Source organism: Embiotoca jacksoni, unplaced genomic scaffold (genome assembly GCF_022577435.1).
Source record: "Embiotoca jacksoni isolate LCO1_2020_lvr unplaced genomic scaffold, fEmbJac1.0.p SCAF_5, whole genome shotgun sequence".
NCBI lineage: Eukaryota > Metazoa > Chordata > Actinopteri > Embiotocidae > Embiotoca > Embiotoca jacksoni.
Window position 1 is genome coordinate 13,530,092 of NW_027185403.1, and position 26,884 is coordinate 13,556,975.

At 41.4% G+C, this 26,884-nt stretch overlaps 2 protein-coding genes across 2 annotated transcripts; both read right to left on the reverse strand.

Annotated features, from left to right (window-relative positions):
- Positions 1-22: 22 nt before the first annotated feature.
- Positions 23-9,144, reverse strand: mtnr1c (melatonin receptor 1C). The gene is made up of 2 exons (XM_069170962.1): positions 8,748-9,144; positions 23-918 (listed from the first exon to the last, which is right to left on the reverse strand). Exons 1-2 carry the CDS (start codon positions 8,938-8,940, stop codon positions 53-55), a joined length of 1,059 nt encoding a protein of 352 aa, XP_069027063.1. The 5' UTR covers positions 8,941-9,144; the 3' UTR covers positions 23-52.
- Positions 9,145-14,453: 5,309 nt separating this feature from the next.
- On the reverse strand, positions 14,454-26,554 carry neurl1b (neuralized E3 ubiquitin protein ligase 1B). The gene is made up of 6 exons (XM_069171739.1): positions 26,290-26,554; positions 20,936-21,180; positions 20,515-20,848; positions 17,794-18,534; positions 16,433-16,558; positions 14,454-15,788 (listed from the first exon to the last, which is right to left on the reverse strand). Exons 1-6 carry the CDS (start codon positions 26,318-26,320, stop codon positions 15,541-15,543), a joined length of 1,725 nt encoding a protein of 574 aa, XP_069027840.1. The 5' UTR covers positions 26,321-26,554; the 3' UTR covers positions 14,454-15,540.
- Between the last annotated feature and the right edge of the window lie 330 nt (positions 26,555-26,884).

Sequence of the window (26,884 nt, forward strand, 5' to 3'; positions counted from 1 at the left end):
AAAAGGCACAGGGTGAATCACGACACATCCATTTGCCCAGTGAAATATTAGTTTATACATTTATCTCTGCTACATTATTGTTCGTTACAGCCGGCGAAGGCTTACTCTTCAGCCCCTCTGTGCCACACCTGGAGGTTTCCATGAGGAGCAAACGTGGGATGCAAAGAGCAAGGAGGATCGTCTTGTACTCCTTGCGGAAGTTTTGGTTTAGTAGTCCATATATGATGGCATTGAGGCAACTGTTGAAGTATGCCATGAAGTAGCTCATGACGAAGAGCCACTCAGGTATGTTGGGCGCAACTTTCACAGGGTTTATAGCCACGGCCAGGCCAATGAGGTTCAGTGGAGCCCAGCACACAGCAAACAACACAAACACCATGAACATAGTCAGGAAGTTCCTCACATCGCTAGGTTTCAGTTTGGTCCTTTGCTCCGGTTTAACCCGATGTTTCACTTGAATCACCAGCACCCATATCCTCATGTAGCAGTAGGACACCACCAGCAGCGGGATCAGAAAGTGGATAATCACCACTGAGATGGTGTAGTACGAGCTGACAGTCTGGGCGAAGGTGCAGGAGTACACGCGAGGATCATACTGCAGCGAGCCGACAAAGAAGTTGGGCACTGTGGCGATGGCGGTGAGCAGCCAGGTGAGGCCCAGGTAGCAGCAGGTGTTCCTCAGGCTGTACAGGCGATCGTAGTGGAGGCTGTGGCAGATGTAGCAGTAGCGGTTGATGGCGATGGCCGTGATGTTGAATATGGAGCCGATGACACTGAGGCCCATGATGAAGCCGCTGGCCTGGCAGTGCAGGTCGCCCATTGTCCAGTCATTATGGAAGATGGCTGTCAGGACCAGAGGGTACGGGTACAGCGCCACCACCAAGTCCGCCACAGACAAGCTCACCACAAAGATGTTGCCTAAAGAAACAGAAGAGGTGAAGGTAGCAGACAAAACGTGACCCAGACTACTTTATAATTGAAATACACAGCACTCCTTTTTTACTTCACGCTCAGGGTTAAATTCCTTAAAATAAACTGGGTCACTGGAGGTGTGACTATGACTTTTCCATCATAAAAGAGCAGCTTCATTGTGCCCCTTGTGGCTCATTTTTGCTTAAGCTTTTACAACGTGATCTCCAGCTGGATCCAAGTATATTTTATTGCAACCACTCTGTGTCACAACCCCTTTTACACTGACTAACAACATGTTTAGGGAGGCTATGCTCGTGTCATGACTCTATGGATGCTAATGGGGGTCTGTTGGTCTGCAAGTCCACATTGGTCCAGACTGAAATATTTCAACTCCTATTAAATGGTTTGCCATAAAATCTAAAACATGGTCCCCTGACTTTTCCTTTAGCACCATAAAGTCGCTCACATTTGTTAAATATCTCAACAACTACTGGGATATGACACATTGTCCAAATGGTCTTGTCTCTGGCAAGATGAATTGCACTATTTCTGATGATCTTATATCATTTGCTCAAAATGTATTTTGTCCAGTACTTTCATGTCCTAATATCTTCAAAACTAACATTCCCATCAACCCCATAGTTTTGATAATTTGCAATGATTAGCTTGCTAACAAGCTAAACTAACATGGTAAACATTAAATCTGCTATAAATGAAACATACTATCATTGTCATTGTTAGCATGGCAACTTGCAGGTGTTTAGCTCAAAGCAGTGCTGTGCTATATTTCAGCCTTGTAGAGCTGCTAGTATCGGTGCTCGCTGCTATAGATCAGACCCTGCATTTCATCATCCAGGGCGGGTTCTCATCACCATGCGCCCTTCTGGGGGAAAAGAAACTCGCATACTGCATTGACAGCAACGGAGAATCGGAGGAAGTTCACCAAACTTCTGTTTTAAACTAACCGGTTTAAATAATAATGCAATGCAGAAGAGTTGATGTGTAGTTAGTTGCACCAACAATAATTATCTCCAATTTATTTCCCCCCTGTCATTGTTCTATACTTGGCCTTGTAGCATCAATGCTTGGTGCTATCATTGCTGCGGACTCGTTTTGCTGATTAACTTAAGAGTTTACCTCCCCAAATATAGGCCACCGTAACCCACAAATATATTTAGTCGAGGTAGCGACAGATTAATAGCAGGCCTAAAGACTGTTTTTCTTTTTTCTTTCATTTGTCTTTTCTGGCAGGTCCACCAATGGAATTCTTAAATCAGGCTGTTTGTTTGTTTTTTTTAAGCTGCTTTGCCCCTGGGAAAAGACAGTCAAGACATTTAAAACACAGGTCTATAACTTTAAAAACTAGGAAATGGGTGATTTAAATGTCTGATTATGTCCAAACAAGTTCCTTTCCTGCGGCCAGAGATGATGCTGGTGCGACACTGGATCGCCTCACAAGATGTGAATTATAGAAAATTACATCTGATGTTGTTACAATGCAGCTGTTCTGGGTGGGGAGGAATAAAACAATATATCAAATTTAGTGTCAGATAAGGAGATGGATAACAGGAATATATAGCGGAGCAACCATACAATTCAATCGGTGCGTTCAAATCATAAGCTTCCTGTAAGTTATGATTACATGTTGTGCAATAAAGAGTGTGTTCTTTGTGCCGGCTACACATTTCAGGAAAGACACACGATAAAGTTTGACTTGACAACATTTTTTTTTTTTGTTTACAACCAACAAATACAGTTTGTCTTTTCAGAGACCTTATTGTATAATAGGCACTCACGGTAGTAAAAAGTGTCAAACTGATTGAAACTACATGATTTAAAAAAATAGTATGTAAATATAATTACGCACTGCTTATCATGACCATTGCCTAAGATTTGGACTCTTATGCACCGTGCCTTCACTGGTTAGCATTTACATTTGTGTTTTCTGTTAATAACCATAAGTACAAGATTAATGTGCCTCATTTTAACAACATTTAGTGTCAGACGTTGGGGCGATTCCAGGGTTGATATTAACCCCCTCCTGAAGTTTAAATGTGGAGGCACAACAAGGCTGGAGCTCACCAAGACCACAGCTGAAACAACAGCGTTGATTGGCAGATAGGCCGATGATGGGAGTGGATTTAAAACACATGTTGGCCATCAATCCTCCGAATTCAAAACCTATTATAATCCCTGCACCCCCGGGGACAACACAGCGACAGCATGTTGTTTAGCAACCAATCTAATTTTGATTTACCCACCTGAACTTGATTCATTCAGCGTGGTGAATGTAAAACATTATGAGTGACATATTCCTCCTAACTGGTGAAATTTTCTGAAATTTTTTCTTTTATTTTCGAGGAAAAACAAATGTTAATTTCACATTTTTCCACCGACCTGCATATTCAGGTCAATTTCCAAGTGACTAAAACAGCACGAGTCGTCTCTCAAGCCTGCTGAGATAAAAATAAAAGCATTTGTTCCTCATCCTCGAGTCAGCTCAGTGGGCAAATCTGTCAGATTGTATTTGTGACGCTCGCACGACTCGGCTGTGTGCATTTGTCATTGTGCAGAGGTTTGATTCCTCGCTGACATCATGTGGCTCAGTGATATCATGTGCGCTGGCTGGACCGGGAATGCTCCAGCCGCACAGCTCTCTCAGGCTGAAGCCTGTCTCTCGCTTATCGTCGCAGGATGAGGTAAGTGCTAAAACACCGCTGTGAAGCGGCCAGATGACTCCCTTGTTTTGTTGGCATCCATTATTAAAACATTGGCTGGACCATTACCTCACCCTGTTTAATTAACCAGCTTGGCCGGCCTAAAGCTTATCACACCCAAACACAGCACTTAAACGATTATTGATTTATTGTAGAAGAGACAACTAACAAAGATTTTCTCACACCTACATACAAAAATAGAGTCGTGCCCGTTGACATCTGTGGGAGCTCAAATTATCAAGTGAGAGTTGAATAGAGCTTAACCTGAATGCTGATTGGTTCCAGGCCATAAAGGACAGCTCAAAAGCAGCCTTTAACTTCTCTGACACAACCAGCTTTGTAATTATCTGATTTCATAGTACTCTCACACAAAACTGTCAACCGAGTGAAATGCTGCATCAGATCAACTGATTCTTGCCTTAAAGTGGCTCCTGAGAGTTGAGCGACCACCCAGTGAATTTTCCTGGTGTATCTCTCCCTCCTTGTCCGTCATAAAAAATGTTGGTGAATGAAACATAAATTAAACCGGTATATCACAGAGCTATTCAGCTCAGTGTGGGTGAATCAAGATTATTTGTCACCAGAGTCATCCAGCGCACACACCAGACTGCAGCATACTGAAAAATGTATTGGACAGAAAGTGTCTCACAACATCCCTCCCATAGTATAAACCTGTATGTGTAATAAATAGGCTGCGTATACAATATAGGCTTATTTATAGCACATTATTCCATCTGAATAGTTCTGAACAGTGAAAATAACAATGTAGGAAATAAAAAGGGAGCAATGCTGGAGCAGGAATATGTACATAATGAGGATGCAAGTGAGTGAGATAAACAAACCAAAAGACAAAACAAAAGCCTGCCGGCTGAGTCCATTTCCAATCTCACGACTTCCATGGTTGTGTGCACATGTGAATCTCAGGGGCTTCTGTTCCTCTGTAAAACACACCGTCTGTATCCCATCACTCTCACTGCTCATACTGGAAACTTGATATACTTCGCTTTGTTTCACCCAGCTATATTTATACACCTTTGAAGGAAAGAAGAATTCCTAAAAGTGTGTAGGAGGGTTGGCAGTGCTTGAATCCAGCTGAATGTCAGCAGCGCAAGACTTATTACTACAAGTGCATATCCCGATTTAGATTACATTGGACTTCGTCAAGTTATCATAAATAAGCAAGAATAACCTTTCGGCAAGGGCATCGGCACTGATGAATTAGTCCTGACGACTCCGTGAACTCGAGTTCAAGGGGCCAGAGAATTTTTTTCTCCAAAGTATAGCATTAAACTGACATGAGCTGCCTTTTGGTGATGCAGCCTGCTTTGAGCTCAGCCAAAAACATCATCGTCATCATCAAAGGCCATCTACCAATCGGAACCCCTACGTCTGAGAAGATAAGACTCACTGGCCCGGAGAGAAATCAGACCATCGGGACACAAGCAGTGTCTGGTTTACTTGTTAATCCCTGAAACGTAGGAGGACAAGGGTGAAATATGCAAATTCTAACAAAGAGCCTCCTCCAGTGGAAGAAGAGACTCGTTGTAAGGTAAACATGAGGCTGCGTTTACCTCATCCAGGTGTGGTTTGCTGATGTCCTACTTCCCAGTTGCCACATAAAAAAACGAAATGTCATCTACTATTTAGTGGTCGGGAAAAGAAGCCATGTTTAATGTGGTGTGCTAAGTGATATTCCCCGTAGATCTGTTCTGTCAATTTAAATTGACTTCTGGTTTGACTCACTAAGTCCACTGACTCAATTAACCCCCCTCTGGACGCTCCAGTTTTGGGGTTTTATTCATGACTGCGGAGTGACTGAGGGGAAGCAATGCATGATTTAACAAAAATTACACACCCCACGACCCAAGGCTCCTGACACGGTGGCACAAACTACATGCACATGCGCACACAGGCTCACTCTTTCATTCTTTGCTCCATCTGCTCCCCTTCACCCCACCCCCCTCCCTCCCCCCCCCCCCCCTCTCTCTCTCAAGAGTGCATTTAGTCAGTGTATTTTTAGTATGGCCATCCCCAGTGGGAAACTCGTGTTAACACCCCATTGGCAGTCCTATAGGGCCATGCGCTACGCTCTACTCTGCTCTATTACATTTGCACAACTTAACAATTCTCCACAAAATATATTCAGATATCGAGGCACAAATATAACGTCACTCAGAAGAAGCATCTACCAAATGTGTGCATGTACATGAATATGTGTGTTTGGTTTTTTTTAAGGGGAGTGGGGTGTGTTGGGTGGTGGAGGGAGATATGGAGACATCGTGCAAAGTGAGTGTGTTGAAGTGAAGCAGAGCGGAAAGGTCCTGCTGCTGTGTGTGTGTGGAAGCAAACCAGCAGTCTGAATAACGTGTAATGGAGAGAGGGGTTGGGATGTTTTCAGCAGTCTGCCTGACACACCGGATTCCACAAAAATATATATCAGAGTGTGGATTTTACTCACTGCAAAAGAAGTGAACTTAAACCTATTGCAGGCCCACACAATGTTGCTGTATTAAACTGAAACCTATCAAACCCTTCACAAAATAGCTGTCTATGACAGAAACACGTTTTATGGCAGGATCTTAAGCTCAGATCGTGTGCATGCTTTCCTTTTTAGAAACTCTGTACAATTAAACATTCATATAAAACCTATAAATAGCTTGTTAAGAACGGAGATGAGATTGTTGATAGGCTAACCACGGGAACAATGTCAGTCACTTAAGGACACACTTTGAAAAAAGAAAAAGATAGCAGGAGAGTCTGAGCTTCTGCAGGAGTTTCAGGTTTCTACTCGTACATGCCAGCCAACACCGAGGAGGGCTCTCATGTGACAGGACCTGTCACTCAGTCCAATTAGAGTCGGGGAACAGTGACATGAGGTGCACAATCAGTGCAGCGTTCACAGTCCACCAGCATGAGGTAGACTTTTGAACAGGCCATTTAATTATACCTCATTGTTTGAGGTCAGTCAGCTGTGTCAGTATAGCAAACCAGATAATCAAATTACTCTTCGGGCTCCGAAACTTCTTGCCTAACTACTTTTTGGCCGGTGTACACGGGAACATGTTACATGCGTTATGTAATGTATTTGAAATTGTAATTAAAAACTCATTATTTCAAACACTCCCTGATCTAATCCTGCTGCCTCATTCACATGTTCTCATTAGCATCATGTTGTGATTATTAAGTTGCCATCTTTTGTCTGAGCTGAAGGCTCTCCTGGCTTTACTTTTATGCAGCTGCTGGGTTTGTGGTGCACACTGCTTCTTCTGCTGGACCTTTAAGTTCAAAGTGGCACAACAACAAACGTACAGTTCTCGCAGCCTGTAGATGTGTTTTCAGACACAGAGGCTGAAAACACATCTCGGTGTTCTTGACTTTTTAGACCACAAAATCATGAGATTTGGTCATGTAGATCAAAGCAAAATGTGCTCCTATTTTTCTGCCGGTCTGAAAATCAAATATAAATGACGTGTCTTACAATTGTTTCTTATGTAATGCACCCTGTGGGCTTGCCATTTATGTTTATTGCTGTGAATAGCATGTGTGATTCTTTTATTCTTTTCTTCTTTTTTTGGTCACTACACAAGGTTTGATGCCAAACAAAGCTGCCTATATAAAAAAAAATAATATGATCTGTTTTGTAGACTGACATAAACTTCAACAAACATAATTTGCAAATTTGATATGACTGATTAATGTATCTGTTTTTGGGACTGTATGAGCTCTCTGACTGTGTTGCTGTCTGCTTGCAGCTGGACAAAAGATTAAATCACTGAATGGCTTGCTAACATTTTCTAACAGTAGCCAGTCAAAGTTGTTGGTCACAGCAGAAGATATGAGGCTAAAGTAGGAGAATATCTGAGTGTATTCAATTTAGGGGACCAGCATTTTGTTGCTTGTCAATTCCACTTTGGCGCGCCTTTATAAAAATGTTCACAACAGTCTCGAATGAAGTTTTAGGAAGTGACATGTGGTTAGGGAGGATATGTTCAATTGCTAATAATTTGAAAGATCTATGCTTGTCTGTCTCTCAAAAAGCCACTTTTTACGTCGGCTACTAATTGATTACGAGGAGCAAACTAAAACCCTGATTAAAAAAGTGCAGCTGTCCTCCCCATAAAGAGCACCGTTAGAAAACATGACTCACAAGACGGCTATCACTTATTTTAGTGCAACCATGTGAGTGACCATTAACTGTGTCACAAGAAGAGACTGAAACATAATTGAAATCTGAGTAAAGAAAATCAGATCAGCTTTTTTCCAGCTAAAAACCCAACACACCCTTCTTCAGCCCTCCTCACTAATATTTTTAACGTAGTCCCTTCATGAAATCTGACATTAGTAAACAATATATGAGCTGATTTCCAGAATAGCACCAAGCAGTGGGCGTGACAGGAGCTCAGTAGTCATTTGAAACTACAAGCTAGAGCTTACAGGGGGCAATTGAGTAATGATAGTATATTTGTCAAAAAAGAAAAATGACGTGAAGGTGGGCATAATGAATGTCTTTTTCACCTTCACGCTGCTGTCAAGAGCATCTAAAATGTAACTGGAGAAAACAAGGTTGTGTTTGACATAAAAGCGCAAAAAGGACAAAGGAGTCACACAACAGTGTCTCTCACCTTGGCTGCTCACGGGACACTATACAGGTGGGAGGTGATTTATGTGGGATGGAGAAACCAAGGATACAGGCAGGTGGGGGGAAGAGGGTGTGATTATTTATGAAGATATGTGAAGGCAGACATGCAAGGCTGTGGAGGCTCCATCACACTGAGATCAGAGGCTCATTTCAGAAAGCAGCTTCATTGTGCAATGCAGGGGTCACAGGCTGCATGTTACATTACATAATTGGAGTTGCGAATGAGGAGAGGAAAGCATGTTGCATCTCAGACACTGACAGAGGTGTTGTTTTTGTTTTAAGTCAGTTGCTCAGCAAATTTGTATGCGGTATTAAAACGAAATATTTCACAATGATTTTGATCAAATAATACATTTTTTAAAAAAACTTCCCCAGCTCTACTCTAAATGTCTGAATGTCACCAATAAAGCATATTTCCATCATTATTTTACACCAAACTGTGTCTACAGCAACTCTTCCCTACATCTTTTATGTCTCACCTGCATTCCTGAGCTTTTTGTTCCTGTAAACGGACAGGATGACGAGGACATTGCCAAGGATGTCTACCACGATGGTGAAGATCAGCACGCTGGCCAGCGCAGTGGACACTCCAGTGGAGGACGCGCTCAGCTCGCCGTCGGTCTCATTCCGCGAACAGTTCGAACCGTTCACATCCTTCACCTCTAACTCCATCTCGCCTCAGGATGCAGCGGCCATGATGGCAACACTCCAATGTTCAGTTGAAAAGAAAAAGGGGAAAGTACAGTCCGAATATTCAAAAAGACTTTCCTGGAGGGAGTCTTGAACTTCTTAGGGCACGGAACTACACTCATCCGACGCCGCGGTGGAAGCAGGGCGCGAGCCATGACATGTTACACTCTTTACGCACGCAGGGAAATTCAAGAATTTGGTTTCTGAGGTGGTAAAGATGGAAAAAGCTCGTGTTTCACGCAGGTCCCCCGTGTGGTACTCAACGGTCACCGAGGCTCCTGCCACTCTGCCAGGAGAACTCGTCCAGAAGGCATGTGAGCGCTCTCCTGTGCGTAATGGGAATGCGAGATCCTACACGATGCAGTGGAGAGTCGTGCTGGCTTTGAGAGCATTAATAAAGGCTATATTTGTGTTCAGTTCCTTCAACAGGCAGTCAGATCGAAAGAAAAATCTGTCAGATTTAAGATTGTAAGATGTTTCCAAACTATAAATAGACCTGTTTGTGCCGACCCCCTTCACCGCGCCACTCTAAATAACGACTTGCGTGATCCAACCGAACGTGGAGCGGCTGGGAATCGTGACGAGCAAAGTTTAGCTTATTTTAAGGTCTGTAGAAGCAGCCATTAATAACTTGGTTTAGTATCTAACTAATCATAATTCAAATGAAAGAGGTTCTCGTGTATGGTTATGGCGCCTTCATGTGTTCAACAGAGACTCCCACAGTGGAAAAATGGGCAAATATTTAACAACTAAAAAATAGGACTGCAATTTGACCTTTTCTGGGATTTTATGAAGCTGTACATTTTGTCAATCAGCACTTCTGAAATCAACAACCGCAACCTTTTAAATATACAACAAAAGAACTTAAACAATTCCGTCATTTATAAAAACGTTTTCATTTCGCCGGCTGGCTCTGCACGGTGATGATGTCAGGGGAGTGAGGTTTCTCCAAAACTCACATCTTGATTGATCTGACAAAAATAATCCAAAACACAAAGGCATTTAGCAGATCAAAGAGTTGAGTTTTTTTAAGTAGGCTAATCATATTTGACAAGCTGACACAAGAACTTTGAAATGTTTCTCAAATAATTCAGAATACTTTGTTCAATTCAGTCATGTTGATCTACTAAACATTACACTGTATTGTAGGCTATTTGATATAATGGACAGTTTTAGTATTATGTCTATTATATGGGAACAACACTGATCGCTGCTATGTGAACTGACTTAAATTGTGTACCATGTTTATAATCAGTTGACCACCAAAGAGCTGGTAAACCAAATTCAAATTATAACCTATAAGTCAATTAAATGAGTTGGCTTACTATAACAAAACCTGTTGTAATTTGTTCTTCACTTTTTATTTAATTCTTATTTTGTTACATTTAAAGTTAACAGTGAAGGCTGAGCTGTGAACAGCATCATTGTATGATGCATAAATTAAAGCAATTGATAATGGAATTCTACTAACTCAATTGCATTATCATTTTTACCTTCATCATTTTTAGGTTTGATTATCATATATTTTTGTTTTGTATTTCTGACTATTGCAAAATTGTCTTCTTTAATATAATTGTTAAAGCCACTGGAACAATATGCCAGTGAGAAGAGAAAGCTGGTTGAAGGCGACAGAAAGTTGGCATCCTAAAATCCTCACCACCTGACTGTAAATGTTTATGTTTTCCAAAGCTGTCCCTGAGCACTGTTTTTGTTTGAATTTATTCAGTCTGGAGGGCATTTTGGAGAAGTTTCCTATTCGGGGATGAAAAAAAAAATGGCATAGCCCTTCTCTCAAATGGAGAGAAAAAGATGCCTTTTCAGATCAGTGTGACTATGGACACGGTGTGATGTACATGAGGTGATCGCAGGGAGCAGGAGAGGACAGACCGGAGGTTTGATCAGCTGAGTCTGCCCCACTCCTGACCAGATGCTGGCTGTGATGGCAACCAAAAGAAGAGGGAGAATATATTTCGCTGTCTTCCTATTTTTTTTTTTTTGGTGCGTCAGTGTGAATAATATCTAGGAAAATGTTCTTTTATTGCCATAGTGTTCATGCATGTTGTCACACAGACACGCGCAACAATCCTGCCTCACTTAAGGCGTGGCTCAAGATTTAAGGAGCCTTCTCTGATATTATAATCGTCTCACAGATGGCCCAATTGCTAATAACACGCAACTTCCTCAAATTGACCAGTGGCAGTCAGTGTTCTCATCTTTAAAAATGTACCCATGTTATTTGCTTAACTTAAACCAAGTAGCCTACTTTAACATGGCCTACCTTGAGCCTGCTTTGTTTTGAGCATTTGAAAAAAATAAATAATTGTAATATGAAATGGTCCTTTTAATGCTAAAGTCATAGCAGGTTTTTTTTTTTTTGTCTTTTGGGCTGCAGGTTTACTGTATGGTTCAGCCACTCTTTTTAACTTCCAAAGATAACAATTACATTGATAAGGCCCTGCACGGCACCAAACTGTCATTAGTGCATCGGAGGAGAGGACCCAAAAGTATGTCACCGGAAGCAGGAGGTTTTAGCATATTGAAAACTTTACTCGCGTTGTTCCGCAGGGTTGGTAGAGTCGCACACGAGGAGTAACATAAAGCTGTGAACTCACAGCCAGGAAGGAAGACAAGTTAGCCAGACGCAGGTAAACGGTGAGCGCGGGAACAAAAAACAAACAAACACAAGGACGTAAAGCAAGTAAACGGAACAGACACAAAAGGTGGGTAATTTCAAAATAAAACAAGGAACCCAACAAAACAGAATAATGACAAACTTTTCATAAAGTAGCTAGCATCAAAAATACAGTCGAGCATCTATACACTAAAGCCTCATTTTTTTGGGCATTTGTATGAAAGTAGTCTAGATATTAGACTTTGTTATTGGTAAGTAGGCCAAATTTTTAAAATCAGCATAATTTGCTCGTCTCTGTTGGTGCCACAAAACTAATAGAGCAGCATGGTGGAGGTGTTCAGTACACGCATGAAGAGATCTGGAGCACCAAATGTCACTGAACAAATAATAGCTTTTACCAGTGGCCCTTCCCTCACTTCCCTGAACTCATTGTGATTCACAGCATTGTTAAAAGCATATAAAAAAGACTTAAAAAAAATGTTGATGGGATAGCTCTTTTGTAAATAATTGGCTGGTGAACTATTAACCTTTTGTGCAGTGCATGTGCAGGATACGTTTTTTCCACTGAACCTAATGTGTGAGCTTGAAGCAGCAACAGACTGAATGTACTTCTGAACTGACAGTCTGAATAAGTGTGATAGGCGCTGGTCATGATGATGCGTTTACTCACTGATGCACATATTGAAATGCATTTGAGCAGAGATAGAGCTGTGCAGGTCATGGTCTCGTTTTCAATTTTAAGAATCCCTGGCCACCAAAGTCAGAACTTCAAATGCTACACATGGTGACTTTATCGTTAAGGTGTATTGAATTACAGTGCAATGATGTGAAATAACACACAAAACCATGCACATGTTTACACCAGCACACATAGTAGCCTATACACTATGTAAATCCAAGCTCATGTGTCTTCAATATCTGTAGGTATTTCATCTAGTTATACCACTAATCCTTAAGATACTTATTCCAAAAAGAAAACACAAATTAGGTCTTTTATTTTCCCACTTTAATCAGAGATTTGCATGTAACACACCTGCTGATCCACCAGAGGACAGTGTGTCAGTTGGCCTGGCCTTAGCCTGAAAATAGATGCACTTAACATGACAAAATTCATGTGACAAAGGTCAAGTGATGGATGAAGTACAAAAGCTAAAGCGGTCAGGATGGTTGGATGTGACAACAGACTATCACCCTTGATGCCTGGGTTTGAGTCCCTGGGAAAGCAATGTGGGTGTGTTTTAAAGAAATATTTTTTATACCAAATTGCTTTGGTATCGAGCGATATGGTTTTGTTTTCCGAAACCATATGGTTTTTGACTCTCAGCAAGGGAAAGAGGTGACACTGCCACGTCGTCCTCTAGTGGACCAGCAGGAGCATTACAGGCTTTGGCCTGATAATCGCAACACGCAGCATCCCACCAGTGGTTGGTCATTACAAACTTACGCTGTGCATCCACACCTTGTTCAGTTTCTTCTCGTCCTATGAACGTCCTATTTTTCTGTACATAGCTCCAAATCATTAACGTGTCATCTTAGGGCACTTTGAGGTTAAGACCAGTTTGGAGAAAAACCCAACAGTTCCTCCTTGACAGACATAAACAGGCTCATGATTACGACAGGGTGGACTGTTTTCTAAAGGTCCTTTGACACTACCAGCAAACCTTATGAAGGAGTTACTATGCGGCTTACTTTTTTGAGAGGTGACATGTTTTCCCTTCAGGGTATCCTGTAGCTGTTTTTGCATTTTAGAGTAAATGATTAAAAGTAAAACTAAAAGTTAAATCTTCTATTTCTGCTCCAGAAATAAACAGTTTTGGTATTGATTCCTCTTTGTAAGTTTGACACAATAATAACGTAAAACACCTCGTAGTTTCTGTCTTTTCACTGATTTTGTGACTAAATGTAATGAAGGAGGTATTATGATCAAGTCACCAATCATCTTCCCCATCATCAACACATAGTTTGCCCTGCCCACTAGTCTATAGGCCTAACTGGTCAACAACAAACAGTCAGACATGCCAAAGATATGCGTTATCTTTTACAGTACTGCTGCATTTATGTATTGTTTTTATTCTATTCTTATTTTTCACCTCTTCTGAGAAACTGAGGAAGGAACTTCAGAGAAAAGCATTAGTTCAGCATTGCAACCGTAGCCTATGTGGTTTTCAGCCATAAATTGGCAGAAACACTCCAAAACAATCTCAAAATACCAAATCCTAAAATACCAGCTAATGGCATGGAAAAACATTCATACTTGCTAACCCATGACGGACCCAGAGAAACATTGGCATCCCCTTGAAGTCATGTCTTTAATTACCTGAGAAGCGGAAGTCAAAGGTTTTCTATTTGAGACCAAACGCAGACCTCCATCCCATCTCCTGACCTCCTGTGCCACCACTATTAAAGGCCTCTTCACAGCAGACAATTTGACTTGAGAGAAGTATAGACGGGAAATAATCAAATTCAAAGCAAAATAACTAAATTTGTTTACGCTGTTCTTTTCCTGCATGACAAATGCTTGCTTTCAGATGGTCATTAGCCTCGGTAGCCTTCATGTATATTCAGTTTTATAAAATGGAAAAAAAACCCATCGACATATAATTAAAAATGCTACAAAATCATACACGAGATTCTCCATGGAATACACTTTTTGACAGCACCAAACAAATACGTCTATTTATATAACTAAGAAAATTTAAAACAAATGCAAACTACTCACAAGTCAGTGTCTGCGTTGTTGCTTTCATATCACATGATCTTTATCCGCCGGTGGAGCTTGTCATTCATCTGACCGCCTCATGGACTTGTCATCATGTTGGTTTAAACGTGGCTTTTCAAATCAAACAGACTCTGACAAACAATCTCACCTCATAGTCAGCTTAGTAGCTGTTCTGGAGCGTTTATTCATAACACGTGATCTTTATTGGGTAATTGATTTAAAAAATGTTTTTAATATAGAGTAAAAGAAAGTACAGCCCTTCAGCAGGGATTGTTGTGTCACTAACATATTTTATTAAGATACCATAAAGGGGAAAAAAAAAAAAAAAGCTGGCTCATATTTTGCAAGAAAAGTACATTAGTGATATCAGCAATGCTAATTACCATAAAAAAAATATTGTCATGATTCTCAAAAGTGGCGCTACATCTATTGATAACGGCTACAGATGAAATTGATCATCTTTTCATGTAATACACTTCAAATACTGAAACAACTTTGTTAGACGATCAGGAGGATACCTCATCTGTAAATAGTCACAACAATACGTGATTGTCCTTCTTTAAATTATATTTAAAGTGAAGTATCAGGCTTATTATTAAAACTAGACACACTTTAATCACACTCAGTCCATTTTTATTAATCTTTCAATGTGCAAAACCAGATTCTTCCTTTTATACTTTCCGAACAGATTCATTAATCACACTTTTCTTAAAGCACGCCACTGAACACACTCTTTCTACCTACGATTACACGTTTTATTGCATAAATTCTGGCCCTGTGTGCCTTTTTTCACCACAAAATTTCCAGTACTATACATTTAAAATATGGCTAGGATTGTTAGCATAATTACTTGGACACACAATGTGACAAAAATCGAAGGCACTAGGGGTCATAGACGATGGTCCGCAAGTAAATCTAGGATGATGAGGACAAAATGTTCGCAGCAGGCTTTTCTGCTCAGCTACTACATGTGACAAAGAAATTACATCACATGGAAAATACTAAAACAAGAGCACGTGATTTATCTTAAATGCTCGTGTGCGCAGTCTACGTATTCAAAAGAGCCGAGTCTGTCTCCAGATATGACTTGAATCTGATAGGCACAGTAATGTCCTGGTGTGTCTAATCTCCAGCCGGGGGTCGAAATCCATGTCCAGCAAAGCCTGAGAAGGGCCAACAGGTGGTATCCAGCAGTGGAGGTCACCTCAACCGTTTGAAACATCTTGAACCGTCATGGCCGATATGTTTTGATAACATCTTTGATTGGCCTCCTGCAGATCGGGCAGCACGCATTGATCTGTCTCTTCAGCTTCAGCCCACAGTCGTTGCACAGACACATATGTCCACAGGTGTAGATGACCGTGTCCACATCTTGGTCAAAGCAAATGGTGCATTCTCCGTTTTTTCCAGCAGAGGGCAGTTCTGAGGCAGTGAGAGAGGGAGATGTGGGAGGACTGAGAGGGGAGCTGGGAGCAGTCACTGGAGGGAAAGCAAGAAGACAAGTGGATGTATTAAAATGGAGCAGACACAGATACTCTTCCTACAACAGGAGTTGTTTCAGGTTCAGATCAGCAGGACTGTTGTTGTTCTTGGTTCTATGTCTAAGTGTGGTATTAATTATTCATAAGCCACTCCAAATGCATATTTCCATGTTAAAATCTTAATCTGACACCTGACGATTTGCTGAATTATTGCTACTTCATACAAAAGCGGTACAAACTAGGTCTTAACCAATTAATCATTTGGTACAAACAATCAGAAATCAATGAAAAATGGTTGTCACCACTTCCAAGGGAATGTGATCAAAGGTCAAATGTTTTGTCCAACTAAAAAATAAGCAGTTCATTTTAATGTTCTGCCAAGATAAAGCAGCACATTTTCCCATCTGAGAAGCTCAATAGCTGCAGATTCGTTTTCTCTACGATGCAGAAATGTAGCATAAAAAGGAGAACTTTTGTTGTCGCATCAAAAGTGAGAAATTGCATTTTTCCACCGAGTCCTCGACTGTCAGATTATTGTCCAACTGAACTTTTACATCTCTAAACCACACGAAACTCATGACAGGATCGTGATCTAGAGAGGGTTTGGAGCATCGGGTGTGCTGTCAACATTTGGATACTTACCCAGAGAGGATTCAGAGGCAGAGGAGGATCTGTTGACACTGAACGCTAGGTCTGAGTCACTGTCATCTGGGCTGCTGCTCTGAGACGTTGTGAGAGATGTGGACGGAGGACTGGACTGCATTGTTCCTGTGTCATAAAGATAAATACACATGTGAACGAACTCCAGATTATTCGACTAATGTAGCGCCTTTTTAAATGTGGAATTTGCACAAAGGGTGTATTTAGTGGCTATTGGTTATGATTTCAGTGCATTGTGTCTGTGAGCGGTTTGAAAAATACTGCTGCCGTGTAAGGCTTCACATTGACCGGCCCTTACCAGTCAGATTAGATGTGCATATTTGTTTGATAAAGTGATTTTCTTGTAGCTGTTTCTGTTGGAGGAGAATACGGTTGGATCGGAGATGTCTGAAAACGAGGTCTGAGCTGATGGGAGTTTGTGTGGGAGTTGTGGGCCTGGGACAGACGGGTCACAGCTCAAAGCTGGACGGGCTCATGCAGATGTAAACTACTCAATTGCATTCCTCTAGTCTGGGAAAAAATATGAACTGCAGTAGCTGCTTGGAGTAAACATGTATCATGTTAGTCTTAAAGCAAAACTTTGACACGCTGGGAAATATTTGCTTAGTGTCATAGCACTGAGTATGAAGATTGATGCTACTCTATTTCTGTCCAAGTTGACCACATACATTTTGATTTGAGATCTGTTGTTTTGAAGCCTTGAGTCTTGCATTTTGGCTGTAGCCATCTTGGTTCTTTTGGGCGAGCTGTGGAGGCGTGAGCGTTGAATCTGATTTAAAACCCGAGAACAAAACAGCCTCCATGCCTGCCCACATATACTGGATATCTGACTGCACCCCCGGGATATCTACTGATTATCTGATATCCTGATACCTGATATCTACTTAATTATGGAATTATTTTCAGAAGGACCACCAGAGCACTGAGGAGTAAATTTAGCAAATGACAAGTTTGACTTTGTATTTCATGAGAAGTTGACGCTTCTTGAATTGGAGTCTATTGGAGTCGGAGGTTTTGTGTAGCTCGCCCTTAGTGGCTCTCAGTGGTGTTGAACTTTAAGACATTTGTGCTTTTGGCTTCTCTTTTCAGACCTGGTGACAACAACAATCTTTACATACAATCTATGTTATCACTCAAGTAAAGCCAATTTTCAGATGCTTCACAGTCATAAAAGGTTTTATTCTACTTTCTTTTACATATGCTGTCATTACCCCAAGACCTGTTTTTTCTATTTGATACTTAGTGTTTATTTTCTAACACAAATAGACTTGTAGGACTTGTTCATGTAAACAAAATAAATATAAGGCTGGTTTTAGTTCTTGATTTCAGTACTATGAACTTACCGAGTATCCTGAGTCTGTTGACAGCCCCATGTAGGGTGAAAAAGGCCCACAGGACCTGAGAGGAGTCCACACAGAGCAGTCTGCCACGTCCCATTCCGTTCACTCCGTGGTGCACCTCTCCGCTGGGCAGCAGACTGAAGCTGAGCACGTCTCCAGAGCAAGGCATGGGGAAGCCCCGGTGCACCACCCAATACTCTTTACGGTCCAGGAGAACTTCGGGGTCGGCTGGCAGGTCCCCAGCGTGTAGACTAGCCGGGTCACAGGATGTTACACCAAACGACAGAGCCCCAAAGTAGGGCAGGCCCAGGTGGCCGACCTCCACATACAAAGTCTCACCTGCATGCAGCGGTCGGTCACTGAACACCAGAGTCCGACTGCTGTCCAGAAAGTGGATGCAGGCGGCTGACCGGTCTGCGGAGAGTATTACGTCAGAGCCGCGGATGGGGTGAAAGTGCAAGTCATTGTCCAGCGGGGAAGGAAGGCCCCGGGCCACCCGCGGGACGCTAAATGCAGTGGAGGCAGATGAGGATGGTGTGGAGGAGGAGGAGGTGGAGGAGCAGCAGGGGATGAGCTGAGTGTAGTTATTGAGCTGGAGGTTGGCCATCTTGGCAGCGGCAGCCTGGTTGTTCTCCAGCTGATTGTTGCTGTAATTGGCTGAGTCGTGGTTACTCTGGGGCAGATAGGCACTCAGACGGGCCGCACTAAGGCAGCTGGATCCCACACTCTCAGCAAACGTGCTGTCTGTAGTGGAAAATATTGACAAACAAGAACATGACTTGAGTCATAATATCATAGGATCTGTCCCAAGTAAGCTCAGGTCACTTCCCTTCCTATTGCTGCACGTCCTTTTCATAGATATCTGAGGAAAGCAGTGAGCTCTGAAATTCTATCTGTGCTTCTGCAGCTACTTTGACATCTTTTGATGTCTACTTTGTTTATATGGGCAGATTATCAGAATCAGAATCACTTTATTGGCCAGGTATGTTGACACATACAAGGAATCTGACTCCGGTTATAGCTTTGCTCTCAGCGTCCAAAAAAAATTAAACATAGACATAAACAGACATATTTACAGCATAGGAATAAATGAATATATACATATAGGCTCCCATCTAATGATTAATTTAAATGTCAATCTGGTGATTGTTCAAACGGTGACTAACGTCTATAACAAAGTCCTGATGCTTCAGGTGACCTCTTTGGATATTGGAAAATTGGTTGGACAAAAGCAAAAAAAAAAACAGAAAAAAAATCTTTACATGGAAGATACAGGAATCTGATTTTTTTTGTTTGTTTTTTAAATAATAACAAATAATAATAAATACTGTCAATTCTGTCAATCAATTAACTAATTAATTGATCAATGTGCAGCTCTACCACATTACAATCTGTAACAAATGATTTTATTTTTGCATGCAGTGAGCCTTTTATGCGTATTTTGTCACTTTAGGGTGAAAATGAGAAGGTGAAGTAATGACTGCACAAGATTATATCCTAAAAACAAAAGAAATGTAGACATGCATTGCATTTCTTAAATTTTATCATTAGCGCCATTTACTGTATATCCACAACTAATGCTATTAAATACTTTCCCCCACTGTAACTGTCAGCAAGCAGCTGAGAAACTACAGATTAAATATGTCTTTCATACAATAAGTGACAACTGTTTGCTGTCAGGGTACTGGATAACTCATGTTGATGGACACTCCGGCTAGAATAGGCATCTATGCTTGGAGCCCGCCGTGTGTCGCTCTTGTTGTGATGTTTGTTGTGGAGTTAAATAAGCCTTCCTTTTGAGGATAAATGAGCTTTGTCGCCCAGGAGTTTATTTGTCATTCACCAGTTTATTTACCTCCCTATCTAATTTCCTTTCTTCACCAACATGAGATCTCTAAACTGCCACAGTTCATGCACAGAATTTGCAGCACAGCTGAATTTCTCTTACGTTTCAGAGGCTGATATAAACAAGTCTGTCACTTTAGTCCTCCTTTGACTTATGATCTGTTCCTTTCTTACTATTTCTAGTGATGCTGGAGCAGTTTAGTGCATTGGCCCCTCACCAAAGCTCCTGGGATCTGCTGCCTTGACCAAACAAGGCCATAGCTCCTTTCAGACTGAGCATAAACATACCCTGTGTGTACGAGAGGGAACCACAGGGGAGAGGATGATGGAAATAAAGGCAGAGTAATGGGGAAAAAGTGATAAAGCGCGGGAAAGTGATAGTAGTGGTGGTAGTGTTAAAGGAGACGAAACAGAGGAGGGTTCAGGGAGAATTGACTGGTTGACACCTCAATGTCGTGTCAGTCAGTCTGACAGGGAGAGTTTCTAGATTTCTAGACAGACATGGATCAATTTAGTCACATAGATCACTGAATCACAGAACCCCTTAGTCAGAACTACTCCCACAAAACTGACCCTTGGTGCTGCAGAGATTTGCAGCTGCTCGCTGAAGAAGCTGCTTATAGCTGTGAATATGTTGACACTGAAAAAATCTGTTCCTGATGTCAAGTCAAAGCTGTGGTCAAAATATATTACTGTCTAGCTGACTGATTGAGTTTATTCCAGTCAGAAAAATATCCATATCCAACTCAAAACTTTATTCGATATTCTTCCCTTTTGCACATGACTGCTTCCCTCATTTGGCTTCAGTCACAACAAAAACACAAGTATTTATTAAGAAGGATTTCACTGAGTGAGTAAACAACATAATAAGATGCTTACCAAGCAGTGTGACCTCCTGAGTGATGCCATAGATATCTATGATTGCCCAGAGTGGACAGCCGATGCTGAGCCCACAGTGGAAGAGGATGGGCTCTCCTTCATTGATACTGTAGAAAACTCTTCCATGGCGATCCGCCCAGAATGACAATACGTTGTCCTTCAAGGCCAGCCTCTCAGGCAGAGCTTTGGCCCAGTAACCAGGCCGTGTCACCAGGTCTGGGCAAGCGTACTTTGGGATGTCGGTGGCGACCAACTCGCTGGGATCCAGACTGGTAAAACCAAAGCGTAGAGCTCCGCTCCAGCCAGTGTGCACGCCATTCAAACGAAGACGAACCTAAATACATGACATTAAGTTGAATGTTTATTCTTTAAATCTCTGCCTCTTACAAAGACAGTTAGTAATAAAGAGATGGACACCAACCTTTTCATAGAGGTGAACAGGCCGGTGACTAAACGTGATGCCATTACAGAAACTGTTCTTGCGAGTGGCGCGTCGAAGCTGTCCATCCAGCCTGATGTTCTTGCCTTTGGCATGCGGGTGAAAGCGGGGTGACTCCACGCTGATGCTGACTGGCTGAGCGGACGTTCTTCTCTCCACACCTGCACCATTGTTTGGCAGGGTGTAGTACTGCCTACTAGCCACCGGGCGGGATTGCAGAGTGGCATCTGTGGGTGGAGAAACATCAGGGTTACAGTGAGAGAAAGGAAAGCTATTAATGATTCAGCCAAGTTGGAGACTAGCAGGTTATGTGAACAGCAGCTAGGCTTTTGTGCGACTCAAACAAGGTCAGAACAGTAATATTTGTGACACCAGCTGTTGGAAAGGAGAGGCGAACATATCAGCACACAATAACTTGTTTGCAAGTGGCTCATGGCAGCTGGTTTAGGGTCCATAGACCAATTATGTAAAGGAACCCACAGTCTCACACACTTCCTTTCCCATAACGATCATGAACCCCCTCTGCTCCATGAGTACATTAAATAGTCTCTCTTGGCATGTAACCCACATTTACAGTATAAAAAGGCAAACTGTCCCAAATCAGTCTTCTCACCACATCCATATGGGATATTTATATCTCAGAAATAAAACATGGTAAATTTAGACAAAACCCCATGTGCATACATCACTGGGAAACATAAAAACGTACATTCAGCATATAAGTAAAGCTAACATCGACATGTTCAATGCTAATATCAGTGCCATCAAAGGAGAGAGAGAAAAAAATCAACTGTAAGTCGACAACAGACGCCATAAGTCTTCCTCTTATTTATGGGCTACACACACCCCTGGCCTACAGCATAAACAAACCCTGAATAGCCCCTTTCATTCCTCTGCAGTTATCTTCAGAAGGGGAGAATGAATCACACAGTGCCTAGTCAGTATAGAAGTACCCAAATAAAAGGCTTTAATCTTTTATCTCATCTACACAGGAGTCAATGTCCTACTTGGGAAAGGAATGTCATGATGAGCATCGCAAAACTAATTAATAAGAATAAAAAGTCAAACAAGACAAATTAAACTTTGGCCTGAATAGGAGTAAGATAGCCTGGGTTTAATATTAAATGGAACTGCAGCTTTGACATTAGTGTTTATGGTATAGAATGGCTGATATTCAATGGCAGGCTGTGTTTCTACTCTTGTCCGGGGCCACAGAGTGATTACATTTCTGTTTAAAACTCACTGCGATCTGGTGTACAGACAATAACTCAGTGAAATGTTCCACAGCACATTTCCTAAATTAGACATTATCACTGATTATATTCTAAACTATGTAGCAGCAGCAAGAACATCTGTAACATCTCAAACGATGTGCGGGTGCCCCTTTCCTTTCTACTCCAGGAATTTGCCGTTTGAGAGAGTACAATATACTTTGGGTAAATGGAGAAAAACATGTTGGTGCTTAGCCTGCAGGCCTTGGGCTCAGCTGCCTCGCTGACACAGAGTGACACACTGGGATTCTGCAATTAAAGGTCCTATACTGAGGCCTTATATACAGTAGACACTTGTTTGCCATTATTAGATGAAAGGCATAGCATAACAGGTCATACAGCGAGGGACAGCTCACAAGCTTGGTTAATGTTAGCCCTGGGTGGTGTCTCTCTTGAATTAACATTTATATTTGGGTCACAGAACTGAACATCTGATAATCTGAGAGAATAATAAAATAACCAGTGACCTTTTGAAAATCCAAAAATGTCATTTAACAAAACCTGCTGCTGTTCTGCAAATATTTCAAGAATAATCAAGAACTCTTTTCACTGTCCGGATGAAAAAATATTTAGTTTGATGCACAATAAAGAAAAAAAAGAGGATGATTTTTGAACCATTTCTCAGGTTTCTTAGTGTCAACAAAGATGGTTGCAAAAAACTTCCATCTTTATTTATTCATAAAACGTCAGCCAAATTTAAAAACACTAGTTTCAGACTTCTAGCTGCACGACAGAGAAGTCTATTTATTTATCTGAGGGTGTTCACATTTTATTTGCCTTGTGCATGCACATGCTGGTGATGTGACAAACATTTCTGCCATTGGCTTCACACTGTTTTAATACAGGTCTACAGGTGAAGGTGATGCAACAACAAATCCAGCAATGGCCATTTAACCCTTCCCTCTCTGTATGTATGACAGAGGTGTGATGCAGCGTTGATTTTTTTTTTTCTCTTCTTCTGCTTGGGAAGGTTTAGATACAATAACAACTTGTTTAGACACGGCGAAAGATCAGGGTTTATGTTAAACCAGAGAGCATTTGTTGTTGTGGTTACAATAATAAAAATGCAGATTAGGATTATGAAACTATCAAATGGTCAGTTGAAAATGTTTTATCAGTTTTATTTCAGAGAATGAACAGTGACCTCCTGTGTTCAAGTCTAAGGTTTTGTCGACCCATCAATCCACCCTGATCTCCTCCCTACACAGACTTCACTACATCCTTTCCTCCTGTTATAATTGCTATGGCCGCTAGAGGACACTGTCACAAATATAATGCACCTATGGGTTGTAATAAACCAGCAACCTCCAGGGCTGAAAAATAAAGCCAACATGGAAGGGCTGGCTCCAAAAGCGAGTCAATCCCCACAAACGTGTACGGCCCGGTACAAAAAAACTGTTTTGCTTCATGACATCTGTACGGAGGGTAAATCTTAATAAAATTGACATAGTTGAGTTGTATTAAGACTTAATGTTATTTATATTTAAGGGAGGGCTGCCTTAAGTGACAGCTTCGTGCCATCACGGTCGACTTGCTGTCTGCAAGTTTCAACCAGAGCCACACAGACAGACAGAGTCCACAGCACTGGTTTCAACATTGGGGTTCATTCTGCCCGCCTTTGCCCTATTTCAGATTAGCTGGGAGCAAGGTTGAGTCGGCCAGAGCCACCTGGAACAGACCTTAACGATACAAAAGGTTTTGTTGAGCAACACTAAGCGCCAATACAACTGTAGTTCGTTTACAACAAAACAGCGCAGTTTATAGAAATTTAGTATTAAATTTTTGTATGTATGCTGGTACAACTTTGTGTTCTAATTGTATCAAACAAACAAAAAATGTCATATTTTTCTCATGTTAACATGTGTCCTTTACAATTTCCTTGATAGTAAATTTAAATGAAGCTTGAGATTAGCGGTTTATTTCTGTGCCGCTGCAGAAATATCAGATGTTTTGAGGATTCTGAATGACCGTGAAGTTCTTACTGGGTCCAGATCAATGTGAACCATGGATAACTACTCAGACTTCCGAGCTTCCTCATCATGGTTGGTGTTTCTTAATGGATCATCATAGTCATGAGTTCCTACAAGGATTCCAATGTGACTAAAAATGGAAGAGGCATCAATATCTCTGATCTTGTGACTGAGAATCAGAAGTCTTTACTGAGTCATTTTATAGATAATAAAGTAAAAGTGACAAGACTGAAATTATAATGAGAGGGATCAAAGCACAGAGGTCCTGGCAGATGATCAGAAATTGGTTGTTAAGAACAGCTCAGCTGAGGTTGGAGGTTGCTGTCATCAAAAAACTATCTCACACACAGTATGTATCTTCTCCAACACATGAATCAAGAACAAGACTCACTGCCAGGGGAAGCTTTTTGAAATGTAAAACTGATTATGTGCATTCGTCAGAGTTATCTCTGGCCACAAGATGATTAGGCTCTTTATTCGCTCGTATGTCGAAGTTGGATGTGTTTGTCATAACTTTCACTGAACAAGACATCAGCCTTTGAGGAATTACAGGATCCTTTTTGTTTGTAAAGTTGTGGATATTGAAATTCCTGGTAAAGAAAACTCACTGCCATCACTTGTAAAAGCAGCTATTAGAACTTCTTCAACCACAACTGAAAAACACCCGGTACAATGAAAAAATGAAGCTCTAAAAACATACCTCATGATACATTGTTCGCATCTAGACCAAGTAAATACAGATATTCTGTTAATTCCATGTTAATAGAAACCATACAGTGCAAGCAATAGGACCCACGCTGCTCCTGCTCCTCTATGACTAAACGTTCTCAGGCCAAACACTACGTCAGCTGCTCTGGTGGCAGCAGCCACATCATTTAGCCACTGAGTGGGTCTGTTGGGGGCGTAGGAGTGTGACAGACATTTAATCAAAGCGATATGGGGAACTGATTATCAAGTAATGTGCTTTACATGTCATGACAAAGTGGCTCAAAAAGTGGTATTCTCAGGGCTCGTAATGTCGGCTATATTAAAAAAAAATAATAATAAAAAAAAAAACGGACTGACAATCAAGTCAGATGCAGGAATAAATCACTGGCAATCACTTGAGATGATACTTTACATAAGACAGTTCTGATACTTTAAATAACAGCAGAATTTTACCAGGAAATATAGTTGTAATTATCAAGAGCATGGCCTATTTTTTAATGTTTGTTAAGTTTATGGTGATGGTTATTTATGCTGCTCTTATACTTCTTAGTGTGCCTTCATGTGTGTTTTGTTTCGCCATCCAGGTTTGAACTGGCTGCTCTAACAATACTCTAATGGGAATTACAATTAAAAAAAAAAGTATTTATAAAGCAGTGCTGTAAGTGACACAGAACAGGCACAAAAAAGGTCTGTCTGAAATAAAATCCAGATTCCCACAGGGTAATAAATATATGCTGCAAGCGGCACACACAAACTGGCAAGAAGGAAGCAGCAAGTAAAGAAAAAGCAATCTGATTGTGCACACAGTATGGTAACACTCAACAAAGTAGAACTTAAGTAACCATTTAAGGCCCAGTGTTGTAATTTCATTCAGATAATAGTCACTTGTCTGCTACATTCAGGGATGCAACACAGGACAAGTTACATACATTATTAAGTGTCTCGGAGATAAAATAACAGCCTACATATTGTCACAGATCAAACTGATGTGTTTATTGAGGATCGGCTCTTGGACAATAGTTAAGAGGCTTTTGAAAAACAGGACTTTTTTGATGATGTCATTTCTCACATTAAAGGGATTGCCAACCCTCTCCTTTTTTTTATTTTTTTTATTTAAGGTCGCAATACAAATTTAAACCCTGTAAATGATGAGTTTAAAGTGAATCTGCGGAGAAGCGCGGCTGCCGGAGCGCCTGCTTGGACTCGCTCCCTGGGAATCACGCTCAGCTCCCCCGTGATGGGAAGCGCGTCTCTCCACAGAGCGAGCACAAGTAGGACAAGCCATGTGGTGGATCTGTGGCTGTGGAGCGGCTGCACACAGACACCGTTTCTGTGTGTGTCGCTACATTGCAAGCCTCGTGAATGATAAATGAATAACGAGTCTCACCTATTAAAGGTTTAGGTGTTGTATTCCCCATTATATCCAGAAATTATTCGCACCGGCAGACAACTTAATTCCGATTGCAGTATTTCTCTGTCCATCCATGTATCCTCGGTCTGCTAGGAACAGCTTTAATCGGAGTATCAGTGCCTTCAAATTGCGCCGCACCTCCCCGTTGAAGCATGGACACGCTCTTCTTAATGTCAACCCCAAGCCGCTGCGACAGGCAGACACCTCCAACTGGCGCACAGCAGCCCCCTCCTTTCTTTAGTATAGGCGCCCCTCTGCACGACTTTAAAGACACAGTAAGCAGAGATCCCCCTCCAAAGCATCACAGAGCCTCCGAATCATTAAACGCTGTAATGAAGCATAATGAGTGTGTAGCCTATACGACCAACAGTAGGCCATGTTTGAAGAGGATGCGCCATCTAAAAGAAGGCAGTCTCTCCATACATTTGCATAGAAAGGTTCATGCTGTCTTCAAACATTGACAAAAATAAAATGACTGCAAGTTCAGTGTTCAGTTGTTTGACTGACATCTGACATTGTATTAAAATCAAAGATTTTTGATCCTTGTGGTCAGATTTGTACTATGGACCCA